Source organism: Silurus aristotelis, assembly GCF_946808225.1.
Source record: "Silurus aristotelis genome assembly, chromosome: 20".
NCBI lineage: Eukaryota > Metazoa > Chordata > Actinopteri > Siluriformes > Siluridae > Silurus > Silurus aristotelis.
Genome location: NC_139593.1, coordinates 6,130,942 through 6,146,922, shown reverse-complemented (window position 1 = coordinate 6,146,922; position 15,981 = coordinate 6,130,942). Strand labels below are relative to the sequence as shown.

At 36.3% G+C, this 15,981-nt stretch overlaps 1 protein-coding gene across 2 annotated transcripts in view; it reads left to right on the top strand.

Moving 5' to 3' along the window:
• Nucleotides 1-4,055: 4,055 nt before the first annotated feature.
• The window catches only part of LOC310716041 (tetraspanin-1-like), a 32,450-nt gene continuing 20,524 nt past the window's right edge, over nucleotides 4,056-15,981 (top strand). Inside the window, exons 1-7 of one of the 2 annotated variants that reach the window (XR_014530467.1) lie at nucleotides 4,056-4,170; nucleotides 8,989-9,204; nucleotides 9,601-9,675; nucleotides 10,243-10,350; nucleotides 11,618-11,752; nucleotides 12,912-13,004; nucleotides 13,141-13,608. Coding sequence is in view for 1 of the 2 variants with exons in the window: in XM_083522867.1 (XP_083378993.1) it covers nucleotides 4,120-4,170; nucleotides 8,989-9,204; nucleotides 9,601-9,675; nucleotides 10,243-10,350; nucleotides 11,618-11,752; nucleotides 12,912-13,004; nucleotides 13,141-13,182 (720 nt within the window). In the remaining variant the exon portion in view is untranslated. Of the gene's footprint in view, nucleotides 4,171-8,988; nucleotides 9,205-9,600; nucleotides 9,676-10,242; nucleotides 10,351-11,617; nucleotides 11,753-12,911; nucleotides 13,005-13,140; nucleotides 13,657-15,981 lie in introns of those variants that run through there. The other variant, XM_083522867.1, reaches the window with a different exon arrangement.

The window sequence follows — 15,981 nt, the reverse complement described above, 5'->3', positions numbered from 1 at the left end:
CCGGATACAGGCGGCCGAAATGTGCTTCCTCCGCAGGGTGGCTGGGCGATCCCTTAGAGATAGGGTGAGAAGCTTAGTCACTCGGGAGGAGCTCGGAGTAGATCCGCTGCTCCTCCACATCGAGAGGGGTCAGCTGAGGTGGCTCGGGCATCTGTTCCGGATGCCTCCTGGACGCCTTCCTGGGAAGGTGTTCCGGGCGCGTCCCACTGGGAGGAGACCCCGGGGAAGACCTAGGACACGCTGGAGAGACTATGTCTCCCGGCTGGCCTGGGAACGCCTTGGTGTCCCCCCGGAAGAGCTGGAAGAAGTGTCTAGGGAGAGGGAAGTCTGGGCATCTTTGCTTAGACTGCTGCCCCCGCGACCCGGCATCGGATAAGCGGGAGAAGATGGATGGATGGATGGATGGATATTATTATTGTTATTAATGTCCCGGCGATATGAAGTGCTGATAAACACAAACTACAGATCCCATAATGCAGCGCTTCAGCTGCCTTACCGAACACCAGACTACCTGGGAACATTCCAGCGTCAATCAAGTCGAGCTTCTGTTGATGTATTTAACCCTATTGTACAGTTATTGTGAAACAGCGCCTCACAGTGGTGAAGAGAAAAGTGGATTTGAAAACAGAGCCTTTTAAAACCGATGGGATTCTGAGTAGATGTTTACTGACACTGCTGGTAAACACGTTATTTGTGAAACGAATGTGGCTGTAATTAAGGAATTGAATCTAAGACGGCACTACGAGACAAAACATCAGGAGAAGCTGAAAAACCTGAAATCAGAGCAGAAGATACAGAAAGTAGAAGAGTTAAAGAAGAATCTGACATTTCAGCAGATGTTTTTCACCAAAGCAAAATCACAAAGTGAAGCTGGTGTGAAAACAGAGGAGAAATCAGAGTCACATCAGCCGCTTATTTACTGAGGGAGAGTTTCTAAAGCAGCTCTTCAGAAACTCTGAAGCATGATGAAGCTGTGAGACGTCTGGTGTTTGACTGGAGATATTTTTTTGGAGAGCAAAATATTTTAAGTTATTTAAAGATTAAGATTATTTTTTTATAAAATGGCATAGGAGCAAAGAAATCGGATTGTTTTGATTTGTTGTTATTTTAACGTTTACTTAAAAGCACAATTTTTATTTATTTGTTCAGGGTTTTTTCGCAGCATGTTCATATTTCTAACTTGTATCATTTTGACAGGAGATATTTTGATGGAGAGAAATTTATTTAAAGTTTTAGTTTATTTATTTTGGAATAATATTCTTGTCTGTATTTATTCATATTTATGTTCAAAAAACATTGTTTTAGTGCGTTTAATAAATGTTTCTCCTGTTTACAGGGACAGCAGGAACAGGAGAAGTGGAGGAAAGTGGAGGTTAGAGTTGGTACTTTTAATGTTGGTACTATGACTGGTAAACAGAGAGAGGGGGTAGATATGATGGAGAGAAGAAAGGTAGACATGTTGTGTGATCAGGAGACCAAGTGGAAAAAAAGTAAGACCAGGAACATTGGAGGGGGTTTAAACTGTTCAACCATGGTGTGGATGGAAAGAGAAATGGTGTAGGAGTCATACTGAAGGAAAAGTACAGTAAGAGTGGAGTGGAGGCGAAGAGAGTTTCTGATGAACATGAAGCTGGATGTTGAAGTGGTGATGTTAAATGTAATCAGTGCTTATGCTCCACAAGTGGGTTGTGAGGTGGAGGAGAAGGAAAAATTCTGGAGAGAGTTGGATGGAGTGGTAGAAGGTGTACCCAGGAATGAAAGATTAGGTGGTGATGGTTAGAAGGTGATAAAAGGTATGGTTTTAAGGAAAGGAATATGGAAGGGCAGATGGTGGTAGATTTTGCTAAAAGGATGGAAATGGCAGTGGTGAACACTTATTTTAAGAAGAAGAAGGATGAGCATTAGGTGACATAAGAGCGGAGGAAGGTGCACACAGGTGGACTATGTTCTATGTAGAAGATGCAACCTGAAGGAGATTGGAGACTGTGAGATGTTTGCAGGGGACAGTGTAGCTAGAAAGCATTGGATGGTGGTCTGTAGGATGATTTGGAGGTAAAGAAGAAGAGGTTCAGAGGTGTGAGGTTCAGGGAAGAGGTCAGACAAGGGCTCGATGGTGGTGAAGAGATGCTGGATGATTGGGCAACTACTGCAGAAGTAATAAGGGAGAAAGCTAGAAAGGTACTTGGTGTGACATCTGGAAATAGAGAGGAAGACAAAGAGATGTGGTGGTGAAATGAGGAAGTGCAGGAAAGCATAAGGAGAAAGAGGTTGGCAAAACAGAATTGGGATCGTCAGAGTGATTAAAAAAGTAGGCAGGAGTACACGGAGATGTGGCAGCAGGTAAAGAGGGATGTGGCGAAAGCCAAGGAAAAGGCATATGAGGAGCTGTATGAGACACTAAGGAAGGAGAAAAGGATTTGTACCGATTGGCCAGGCAGAGGGACTGAGCTGGGAAGGATGTGCTGCAAGTAAAAGCAATAAAGGATGGAGATGTAAATGTGTTGACTAGTGAGAAGAATTTCAGAAATTTTGAGTATCATTTATTTAGCACTGATACAAATCAAGTCTCTGGTTAAAGATTCTGCTTTGCTTGGACTTGTCTTAGACAAAACTAGAGCTGGGTCTTAATATATAAAGTTAGAAATAAACCATTCAGAGCTTAACACCCTTCTGTAAGTAATTTGTTTCCTTTAAAAAAAAAAAATCTAAATTTTTATTGCTGAAACTACATACAAGTATAATATCTGTAAAAACAAAACCCATTTTGTGCATTTATAAATACACATATAAATAAAAAAAAAAAATCATAAATAAAAATATAAAAATAAATGTTAAATTACTTCCAAGAAAAAAAAGGGTAAGGTGTTTTCTTTTGTTTTCTTTCCCCTGAAAATCTTCTTCTTGCCCCTCGCTGTTTTCTTTCTGTTCCTCCATTTTTCATTCTGCAGTGCCTTCTGTGTTTACATGTCCAGAACACTCCAGAGTTTAGGGGGTGGTGCGTCGGTAATAATGGTCTGTGGGGAAACACGATGCTCCGTGTGTAGTTAAATAGACTTATTAGACCAATAGTTTGCCCAGGTTCCTTGGTGGTCTAGGATGCGGTGCTCTCACCGCTGTGGCCTGGGTTTGATTACTGGTCAGGGAACCAACCACAGCCATTAGGGTTGCACAAGCCAGTTTACTCTTAGTGCTGGTCCCAAGCCCGGATAAATGGAGAGGGTTGCGTTAGGAAGGGCATCCCTTGTAAAAACGTGCCAAATTGAACATGCGGATCATGAATACGGATGATCCGCTGTGGTGACCGCTAATGGGAGAAACCAAAAGAAAGTGGACTGTACTTCCCACCTCTGCTTAACCCTCAACTGCTCAGGTGTGTAAATAAGATCATTAAAAGTTGTTATAGATAAGGGTGTCTGCCAAAATGGTGTAAATGTAAATACACAACTGGCAATGACAACCGGTTTAACCATTTTGCATTCAATGACTTATGCAATGAACTGGTGCTGAGATGTTTTGGGGGGTTAAGAATATTCAGGTAAGAACCAGTATAATATATTTTGATCAACATGAACATAAACAATTGATAATGTAGGAAACAGCAGACACTCGTACACAATTGATTAAATGAATTTACCAAAGCATTAAAAAATTTTCAAAGCAACGTCAAATTGCTTTTATGATGTGCACAAGTGTCGACATGATGTGGAGGTTGAACAGGTAGTTTTGAGAATTTCATTTCTGATCTGAGATACGCTCCAAAGCAACTGAGAAAAACTGTAAATAATAACCTATTAATACAACCATAATATTTTTGTCAAATCTACACTGTTCATGAAATCTAATGGCTAACATCTGTATTAGAGTACTGAGTATAGAGTCTGTTTTATGTTCCTCTTGACTGCTTCATAAACCGTTTCTTAAAGCCTTACAGGACAGCTCAGAAGAACTCGAACACGTCACATGACTGGTCTTATCATTTATGCAAATGCGCAGCCTTTGACACAGTATGCACTCTATAAAAAAGTTTACTTCCTTTCTCAGTTTTGTCAGTGTGCTATAAACAACTGACAGACATTCTGTCCATTTCACATATAGTTTTCAGGTGAAAAAAATTGCAAGATGAAAACATGTCTGAAGATACTTATGACCGTCTGCAACATTGCCATCTTTGTAAGTCAAGTTATTTATTTAATATGATGCATAAAAAAAAAAAAAAAAAGATTTAAATCACTGTACTAAACATATTGCATTCATAGATTTACTACTTTAAGGTGTATTAATATTAGATCTGATCCAATTCTGTTTATAATTAATACAGACTAAAACATAAGAATGTAACATTGATGATTGTACTGTCTCAGGGAAACCCAAGTGAATATTCCAACAATGAAACTGTAAAAGAAAGTTGTTGCACCGAAATGTGTAGTAGGCCACTCACTACACCACCAATTCTCCAAAAGAGCAAGTGATTGTATCAGTGTATAATATTAAATAAATAAACCAACATTTATTTTCAATAAGTGAGCACAGATTCTGAAAACTTGGTTAATGGGAACCCCAGGTTTATAAAATGGGATGCTGAGAACGATTTTTTAAAATTAGATCTTTGTGTTAAATACATGAAAATATTCAAACGTAATCGATCACACAGACAGACAGCTACATGCGAGTTAAACTAGCTGGACTTGCTGGATATATTTCTTTTATTTCTGACAACAGAGGACCCAAAGGTCTGAGACCACATTCTTTTAATTTATATCTGGAAATAAAGAGTAAGTTTTCAAATACAAAAAAATGAATACAAAGGAAACAAAATGTATTTAGAAAAAAACTATTTTAAATGTAATATTTTGTATTAATTGTTGGATGGCTTTCTAATTTTTTGTGGTATTGTGCTGTAGCACCCACATTTCACATCTTGGTGTGAAAGGACATATTCCATGACGGTATCTGTGGTTTCACACCTTTTGTACTGAATAATATAGCTCGCATTATTAGTATGGGACTTTTGGACACCAAATGTCTTGGGTCACTTGATTTACCTTAATAAATGTATACCTTAATAAATAACCACCCTTCTTCCTGAACCTTATGACATTTTGTAGACAAATTGTTATATTAAAGTTTCTCACTGTTGCTTTAGAGCGTTTGTCAGATCAGAAATTAAATTCTCAAAACTACTTGCTCAGCCTCCACATCATGTAGTCACACTGTGAGTGCGCTTATGGATATTTGTGTTCATCAACCACAAGGGTATTATGAAAGGCAGATACTGATGTAGGTGAGGAGGCCTGGGGTGCAGTCAGTGTTCCAATTCATCCCAAAGGTGTTTAGTAGTGATGAGATCAGAGCTCTATAGCAGGCCACTCAAGATCTTCCTCTCCAAACCATGTACAATATCTTCAAGGTGTTTACTTTGTGCACAGGGGCATTGCCATGCTGGAATGCTGGAACAGGTTTGGGTTTCAAAGTTCAAATTAATGCAAAATTGTATTATAGTGTATCTAAAGATGTCCTATATAATTGAGTGCCTCCAGATTTGTGGTAACAGTTTAAAAAAAGTTTGCATAAGTTATTAAATGCAAAATGGTTAAACCAGTTGTGAAAATCTGTCAAACTGTCAACTTTCTATTAGACTTTTTGTTTTTATAAATGTGTCTTGATTTGATTAATTGTGCAGACTTAAATCTTAAATGTCATTTATGAAGGAAAGTGTATGGCATGAGATCAACCAATCATCAACTAGTTCTGTATGACAGGTCAGAAATGAATCTTGTGAACCTTCAGTTGGAGACACAGAATTACAATTTTTGAAAATGGATAAAGAACCAGGAAACAAATAACCAAACACTGGTACAGCACAGTAAAAGTGTATATCCTGCAATCAATCAACCTCTTGCAATCAATATCTCATACAGTAATGTGTGCATTTGTGCTGTTGAAATTCAGAGATGCAATGCAGAAGAAATTTAGCCTTGTGCACTTTCAATCACTGTAATCCAAACTAGTTTACCTCAGGAAATACTGAAATTGTGCACCGTCAAACAGACAACATGACTAAACAATTTGACAATCTTATTTGTGAACAATGACAAACGGACTTCTGATGGTAATGAGATGTTCATTGCTTTCTTTTGAGAGATGAATTAAGGATTTTGAGAAAAGTGCAGGCTTTTGCAGATTAAAAAATTGCACTTATTTGTTTGCAAATATGATGATTCGAGAAAAGCTCCAAAGCAACTTAGATAAACTGTAAACTGGTAAACCAAAATCAGTTTTTAAACAGTGGGCACAGCTTCTGAAACCTTTTCTCAAATTAAATCTTTGATAAATACGTAAAAATGTTGAAGCGTAGTCAATCAAACAGACAGACATCTACATGTGAGTTTTACTGAATATGTTTCTTACTTTTTTTTTTACAACAAATAATTGTAAAAAATTATTTTATTTATAACTTGAGATAAACAGAAGGTTTACAATAAAAAATAAAAACAAAATAAACTAAATGTGTTTAGGAAAATCTATTTAACATATAAGATTCTGTATTATTTGTTGGTTTGTGTTAAAATTTGTTGCCATTTTGGTGTCTGTAGCTTCTTCGTGTGCAAGGACGTGTTCCATGACATTATCTGTGGTTTCACACATTTGCACATAGCATCTGCAGGTTTTACACCTGGCTTTACTGCATGATGGAGACGACGTCAATGCATCTTTAAATGTATCTTAATATTCTTTAAAATTTGACTTTACACACAGGTTATTGCTGATAATATAATTTGTATTGAAACAGTTTGTACTGAATGATAAACTCAAACATTGTCTTTAATAGTCTTAAACTTTTGGTAACCAAATGTCTTGGGTCATTTAGTTGACCTCATTAATTAAATACCTCCATAAATATTCACACTTTTTCCTGAACTACAAGGTGAAACCGCCACTATGCTTCGCCGTGGTTACAAAGTTTCCTGGGTGATTAAGACTATTGGAACATTGTTTCTTCAGACTAAAGAACATTTTAAAGAAATTTCCATCTAGCTGCGTTTCCAGGTTGTGAACTGATACATCCATCTGAGCTTTGGATCTCTCTAGTATATACTGAGTGTTCCTCTGCATCTTGATTCCTTCTCTAACTTATATAGATTCTCCTACTCTTTGCATGGTCACAGACATTTAATAGACAGTCAATTCTTATTTCAGCTCCCTGGTCATCATGGGTCGTTTTGTGTTCTTCTATAAATAGGTGTATTTATATTGCAGCACTTTTAATTGCATATATATATATATATATATATATATATATATATATATATATATATATATATATATATATATATATATATATATACATAGACACAATATCAGTGTTGGGCTTAAAAAAAAAGTAACTTCGTTACCGTTACCGTATGGTGCGTTACCCGTTACTTTTTTAAATGAATTAATTTCGGCTGAAGTGTAGACTACATCCTAACCTGCTTTACAGCAGCGTCACATTGTAGGATTGGTGGATAAACCACTGTAAACACGAAGAAGACGCATTGTAGGATTGGTGGATAAACCACTGTAAACACGAAGAAGACGCACTGTGGGCGTGTCTCCGTTTATTCAGGTCTGTGCAGTAGTAATGGCGAGCAAGACGAGTTTCTCAAAGTGGAAATATGCGCATTATTTCACTTTAGTTGAGTATAAAGACAAAAACTTTTAGGTCAAATGTAAGCTGTGTCTTTCTGGTTCGAAGCTCGTATCTACTGCGATAAACAGCAACTCCAATCTGTCGAAGCACCTTCAGAAACTCCACGCCTCGATGAAGCTAGAAGCTAGAAGCTAACCCGGTGTTCTGTTCTACATTGTTGATAGTTTTCATACTTAAACTGTGAAAGGAACATTTTTAAGAGCTCAACACAACAGCAGGAGCCACTTTAGTTTTTGATTGTGAATATATTATTTAGCTTGTTTTGTTATTTATTTCAGAAATCCTTGTGATATATTCAGTTTGTTCTGGTCTGACTTCAATAAAATAGTGTTTAAAAATTACTTTGTGTTTAAGTCAGTTTTGTGTTTGTATAAGCCATAACGCATAAAAGGGGATTAATGGGAACATTAAAGAAGGTTAAAAAGTTATTCTTAAAAAGTTACTTTTAACAGTAACGCATTACTTTTTGGTGTAAGTAATCAACAAAGTAATGGAGTTACTTTTTGAATGAAGTAACGAGTAACTGTAACTAGTTACTATTTTTTAGTAACGAGCACAACACTGCACAATATATTATATTAATTAATGCAATGGCAACTGGTTGCACCAGAATTAGTTTATATCAGTGGAGAAGGTCTGAGACCACATTATTTATAAAAGGAAATAAACAAAATGTTTTGGAAAAATTAAAACAAAAGGAAGGAAATGTCATCATAAAAATCTGTTTTAGATTCAGATTTTGCAGATTTTTTTGGTCATTTTCATGACATTGTGGTGTTTGCTTGAGTCTTTTTCCATGGCATAAAGGCTTTCAGGATAAAAGCCCCTGTTATACTTACAATGCTCAACTGCAAACTTTACAGCAAAAGAGATAAACCAAAGTCAAATGTGTCTTCAAACTCAAGCAATCATATAAATTATAATAATAATAATAATATATATATATATATATATATATATATATATATATATATATATATATATATATATATATATATATATATATATATATATATATATATACATATATTATAATTATATTAAATTTTACTTTTTACTCACTAATATCAGCAAAACCTTTTGCATTAAATTTGTACATGACATCTTGTAGATTCATAACGTATAGCCCATTTACAGGTCAGATTTGTTGTTTGTATATTTTTTGGGGGAAATTATTTGTATTATTTCATGAGTGCTTCCTGTATTTCCCCAGCTACACTTACAATATTTCTTTTCTGATTGACTTATGATAAAACTAATATTTTTGTCTGTATTCTTGTTTATATATTGATCTCCAGTTAGGAGGAGCTGCAATTCTGTTCATTGGAGGTTTATTCCAATTTAATAAAAACAATATATCTGAGCTGCTGGCTAACAATACAGTGATCTCCCAAGAATTAACAACTCTGACTAAGGTCGGCTACCTGCTGATTGCTATCGGGGGTGTAACTACCTTATTGGGCTTACTGGGCTGCTGCGGTGCCTGCTGCGACAATAAGTGCCTGCTTATGATCGTGAGTGACCTCTGACCTTGTGAAAATTATTGTACTTTTTACTCCAACTGCAGTCAACAACCTATAATCCCTTCAGGACGTCATTCTGTTATTTAATTGAAGCTTCAATTGGACATTTAGTACCTCAGAGGTGAAACTGCTCTACAGAGCAACGTGATAAATCCAAAGATGAATCCAAGATGGCTGCCCTGATAATAGTTCAGAATTGAGCTTCATAGAAAATAGAAAAGTTTTGCTCAGTTTATTTTGTTTCTGTGTAACTCTAAACATGAGGTGAACTGCATTTGGAAAATATATGCTGAATGTTTTTTTTGTTTTTGTTTTTTTTTGTTACTTTAAGAGCCAATATACTTCACTGATTCGATTTTGCTGTTTAAATTTAATCTCACTTTACAGTTTTTCAACATCATCTTCATTGTGTTTGTCATGGAGGTGATTGCAGCAGTGCTCCTTCTGCTTAAACGGCCTGTGGTAAGAGCAAAGATCCTGAATATACAGTAGACTAATGATCACATCTAAGCTTATAGTACATACTCAAGAAGCCAGTAAAAACCCCAGCCTGTGTAAGAAAGAATTATGAAGTGGCGGGGATGTAACTCATGACCAATTCCTTAACCACTAAGCTACCACCTCCCCACTTAGGGGTAATGTACATCTCTACTTTAGACCCTAATACAAACGTTCATATTTCAAGAAAGAAACCAGAATCAGTTACAATAAAGCTTACATACTTAAAGTTCCCCCTTCATGTGCAGTTAAAGGACTCTTTCCCTTGTTTTTTTAACACCTCAAGATATAGTAAGCATTTTTAACCAAGTCTTTTATTAGTGCTGACACTGTTACACTTCATGTTCTGCATATTTTTTGTGGGGCACACTACAGTTATTCACATTTTATCTTTGTGGTATACTCTAGACTTTCGGAAACTTAAGAAAGCAGAACGAACTTCTTAGAAATTAACTTCCCTTTTAGAAAAAGTTCAACTGGGTAGAAAAAAAAAAATAAGAAATGTGTTTGTGTTTACATTGTTTTTCTCAGGCCGAAAAGATTTTGGAGAAAATCAGTAATAAAGTGGTTACGAGCATTAAGGAGACCTATGGTCAAAACTACATCATTACTAAAGCGTGGAATGAGACGATGAACCTGGTAAGACACGTTTCAATGTTTCCTTTCAGGCTGTGTGGGTGATTTAGACCAGTTTCCTATAAGTAAGAGGATTAGATGTGCTTCACTTGATTATGCAAAACTTTTTACTACATTATTTGTACCCAGCAGTTTCTCACATGGCTAACACTGATTTGTGCTAGATGCTATAATTACAGACTGGACTGAACTGCCATTATCACACAGCCAGGGCTGTAATTTTATTCATACTCAAAAAATTCAGTCAGGTTTTAAACTAATAAGCACCTCTGCTTCTCCAGTCACTAATAGCAACTGAGCTAGCAAAATACTAGCAGACTAGCTGTCACAAGTAGACATGAGTGGGTGATGTCTGATTTCATATCTGAGTCTGGATTTACCTCATTGCATTAAGCAACATAAAAAATGACTTTCTTTGACTACAGAGTCAGTGGCTGTGGTGAGTTTAGCTCAGTGGTAATACATTTGACACAAATAAAAATTTAGGTTATGAGTGAGGAACCGCCAAGTTCTTTAAAATATGTAGACACCCAATGTACAGTACATGGCAATCCAGTAGGAATAGAGTTAGTGTATCCAGAGTAATAAATGTCAAGTGTATGTATGAGTAGAAGGTTAAAGTTAGCATTCCCCATAACAATGGTTTCCACTCATTTATTCGGGTTTTTCCTATAATTTGTCATCCATTTTGTATATGTTGTGTACTAATTTTAGATATTATGCAAATATATTGTGTTCAAAAACTACTGGTTTTTACTGCATTTACCTTGGTGTATTGTTGACCTTGTTTATGGTCACGGAACATTACTTTGTGGTCTCACCACCAGTTTGTTCCACTTCAGCAGCTTTGCAAACTCATGACCTACATTATATGGACAAAAGTTTGTGGACACCTAACCGTAAGAGTGCTATGTGCTTTTTTGAACATCCCACACCACATTGAGTCCCCAGTAGCTCTTATAATAACCTCCACTCTTCTGGGAAGATTTTGGCGTATGCTTGTGAAGATTTGTGGTTATTCAGCCATAAGCGTAGTAAAGTCAGGTATTGATGTAAGTGAGGTGAGGAAGCCTGGGGTGCAGACAACGTTCACATTCATTTGAATAGAGTTGAGTCTCTCTTGTCAATATAATGGCTGATAGAGTATTATTGTGTAATATATTTTAGAATTGCATAATTGTTGCTAATGAAACTACAGTGCCAGTTTTGATGTGTTTGTGTGTCGTGTGTGTGTGTGTGTGTGTGTGTGTGTGTGTGTGTGTGTGTGTAGATGAAATGCTGTGGCTACAACAACTACACTGACTTCCAAGGCACCAAGTTTGTAAACCAGACCTCACTGTACCCCAATTTCTGCTGCCTTAATGAACAATCTCTACGGTGTGATTCGGTAAAAGTGGAATCAGTGGTAAATCTCCTGAATCACAAACCTGTTCATTCGCTACAACCTTTCTATAACCTCATACGCTTAAATTGTTAATGTGGCTGAGAACCAGACCTCTTAGATCAGGGGTGGGCAATTAATTTTTGCAAGGGGCCACATTAGAAACCCGAAATGTGTCAGAGGGCCACACCAATGATAATATTTTAGGGATGCACCAAAATGAAAATTCTTGGCTAAAACCAAAAACCAAAAATGAGGAAACCAAGGCCAAAACCGAAAGAAAAGATTGTCAATTATTAGAGCCATTGCATTTGTGGCTATGAGTGTGTACTAACCTCACTAAAATCAATGCATTGCAATTCAATATAAATATTACAAAAGTTTTTTATTTATTATTATATATTGTTATTTATTTGTTACCGTTCATAGTATTGACAGACAGGCAGCGGTCAATTATTATTAGCAACGGGTCTGTTAAACAAAAATAATTGACCGCCAAACGTTTGGAAGCCCATTCAAGTGCCGTGAAGAGCCGTGTAATAAATATTATATTATAATAATTATTATTTTCAGGATCAACGGGGAATGTTTTAAAGATCAACCCGTCGATCCACTGGCGACCACTAATCTAAGGCAATTAATTCCATCATTTTTGTGTTATGCCTTTTGCCTTGGCACCATCACTGGAAAGGTTTTCTGCCTTTTCAAAAACGTCCTCTACAGACGGAGTGCGCATGCTCAGATTGACTACTTTTCTGCGCCGCGTTCTTCTCATATTTAGAATGGCAATCGGGATGTTTGGATTTCAGGTGATAAATTAAACCCGACTTGGAGAAACTCTTTGTAGATACACCCCCTCTTGAAATTTCAGCATTGCATTTTTTGCAAATTGCTCTCCGCTCTCCGCAGACATGTTGCTCTTATCCAGATAACCGTGTGCTGCTGCGCTTTTTTATTGCCTCATTACAATTGTGTTTCTGCCGTGTTGTTTCGGTGATTTAGGTATTTTGGCTGAAAATTTTCCAGTGGCCAAATTTTCGGTGCATCCCTGTAATTTATGATTGGCCTCACGCGGGCCGGACAGGGATGTACAAAGGGCCGGATGTGGCCCGCGGGCCGTAGTTTGCCCAGGTCTGTCCTAGATGATACTTGTCTTTTGATATGGTCATGTTTTTCATTGCAGGGTGTAAATGGTTGTTTTAAGGCTGTGGTGAACTGGGTGACAAGTAAAGCTACTTTTCTAGGAGGCGTGGCAATTTGTGTCGCTGCTATCCAGGTAAAACCATAACGCCACACTTTGGGATGAAAACTAATGTTCACATAGCTGTTGAGAGATAATTACTCTCAGGGGTCTGACATGGAGATTTGTTTATATATATTATAGTGGGCTTTGTCTGTCTCTTGTTTTACAGGTTGCTGCAATGTTAGTATCCCTGCTACTGTACAAGAGCTAAAGAATAACTGGAAATTTAAGTCGAATAAGATTATCTAATAATAATATGTTCTTTAATATATAAACAAAATTATACACGGTATGTTCATTTAGCACATTTCATAATCCCAAATATTTTATTTACAACTTTGTAAAATACATACTTATGCAAATAACCAAACAAGCCAAATACATTTTATGATTTACATTTTATATATTCATACATGTTTACATGTTTGTTTAATGGTATTTTTATTTTAATTTTTTTTCATTATTGTGGTTACTTTTCAATTACCAATGTGGCTGCATTCTGTATAACATTACTGTAAGGTTATTATTTCAGTAATAGCAATTTGTTTACTATAAAGTATTTGCTTAAATGCTTAAAAATACCTATGTATTTATAGCTATAATATGTATTCATCAAATGATCCAAAGTCATCAGAAAGTCATTTTATTGAGCATTATGTCAATAAAAGATGGTGTGTGTTTCTCTTCTTAGAAAACCTCAAGGCTGTAAAATCAACATTTTACTCAAACGGTTTCCTGCACTGACTCTCAATAGGAAATCAGGTTATTTTAATAAAATCTCAGTAGAAGCTATCTCATGCATTTCAATTAGTTGACTATGCTAAGTTAATGACTTTAGCCTGGTGACTGATTGTGTGAGAGGAGAAGAAGTCTGGTGTAGCGAATTTTGCTCGCAAAAAGGCAAATATTTATAAGTAATTATTACAGGTTTTTTTTAACTATTTTAATTATTTTGACAGTATAATTTTATATCAACTCTAGGTAAGGTTATCTCCCCAGCCAAGAAAGAAACAACCCCCTACTTTATATGGTACTAGTTCTAATTTAGCATGTAGTGGAATTCAATATTCAGGGACCTCAGAATGTGGAGCAGTACTCAAAGACAATCACTTGTGAACATAAGGGGTTTAATAAATTGGATTACACTTAACACAGGCCTACACTAAACACAAACATACATATAGGGAAAGAGAAATTAGAAAAATGGAAATAGAATAAGAGAGAGAGATAGAGAGAGAGAGAGAAAGAGAGGGAGAGAGAGAGAAAAAAGAGAAGAAAGAGAAGAAAGGAAAAAAAATAGGAATGGCAAGTTTAACCTCAAATTTGATTTGATTTTGATTTAAAATTTACCACAACCTAATGAGAATCATCAGGGAATCAAAATTCACCTTAATAAAGGGGCTTAAACACGCATCTTGGTAGTTGGTAAAAGATTACTTGCATCGGCTTTGTTGCTGAACAAAAGTCCAGATGCGGTAGACAAATGAGATTCTTTTTCAGTCTGTTAGGAGGAAGTTCTTGGGCAAGGTCCTTGGAGGTAAAGTTGCCGAAAGATCTGTCTCAAAGGGTTTAAGTCCCGTCTCAAAGGAGGGTTTGAGCCACGATTGGTGGGTGTTCAGGACATTTAAAGGTCCACTAGCCAAATTCATCTTTGGTGGAATGGCCAATACAAGGAGCTTTTGAGAGGGAAAAACTTTCTTTGTCTCGATTTACAGCCTGCTTGCCTTTATGGTTAGTCTGGAGAACTGATGAAGTTTTATCCAAAGTATATTAAAAGCAGTATGGCACACTTCACAACCATATAGCATACATCATTGTTTAAGAAAGAGCAGATTATTCTGATATCAAGGATGAAAGGAAAAGACAGCATTAAAGCAGAGATATATTGATACACCTGGACACATACACAATTATACATACATTTATACATATATACATACAATAAATCAGTCCTGAAGCAATCCAGAAAAGTAATGCCACATGTCCCATGAGTTTATATTTCAAATTAAATGAATATATTATTGAAAATGAGATTCCTAAAACATTTATCTGATACTTAGTCTGGTCCACACCACCCCACCCTGCCTAGCCCAAATTTTGGGACTCAGAGCTGAAATGCCCTACTTAACTTTAAATGTTAACAGTTCCTGAGAAAAGTGGTCTACATAAACAAGTTAGAAATCTTTGGAAAAAAGACACTTTTAGCTTTACTATCAATCATTCAAAGTTGATATTGCTCAAAAATATAATAAGTTATAGATGATGATCTGATATAAAGAGAGTTATTAATCTGCATAACTGCCCTTTTCCTAACCTTTAGCCAGCCAGCATAGAAGAAGAACTGGAGCAGGGTAAAGATGGGGACGTACAGGTCGAGGTCATGACCTGAGTAGCCCTGCCTTGGGTTCAGAAACTGGCAGCCGACCAGACTGGAATTACAAATCTATTTTATCTTAACATACGAGGTTCGAAAAACTTTTAAGTGCTTTAATCTTGGCATTCAGCCATTGAATGTGTATTAATATATGCTTCCGCTTTTAAAAACGATCCTTTGTCGTGGTACATGCTTTGGCCTGTTCTGCGATTAAAATAAGTAATATTTGATTGACAGAAGACAAAAGTTTCCAGTTGCATGTTTTCAAAAGTATGAAGGAAATATAAAAAAGCAAAAAAAAAAACTTTAAAAGTGATTGCACATTGTTTATAAAGAACATAGAGCATTAATGTACAAAAAAGTAACATTTTTAATTAGTAAAAGTGGTATTGCACCTAAGTTTTATTTTATTGTACAATGTGAAGAGTGTTTAAGTGTTCATGAGGTAGATTGCCTGGAGAACCTGTGCCTGGCTTTCTTGGTGCTTGGTGATCTGTAGCATCGGCCAGATGGCAAAAGTTCAAAAAGCATATGGCTTGGATGTGGGGAAACCAGGGTGATTTTCTGGGCTCTTTTTCTCACTCTGGATGTGTACAGTTCCTTGAGTGTGGGCAGGGGAGCACCAATAATCCTTTC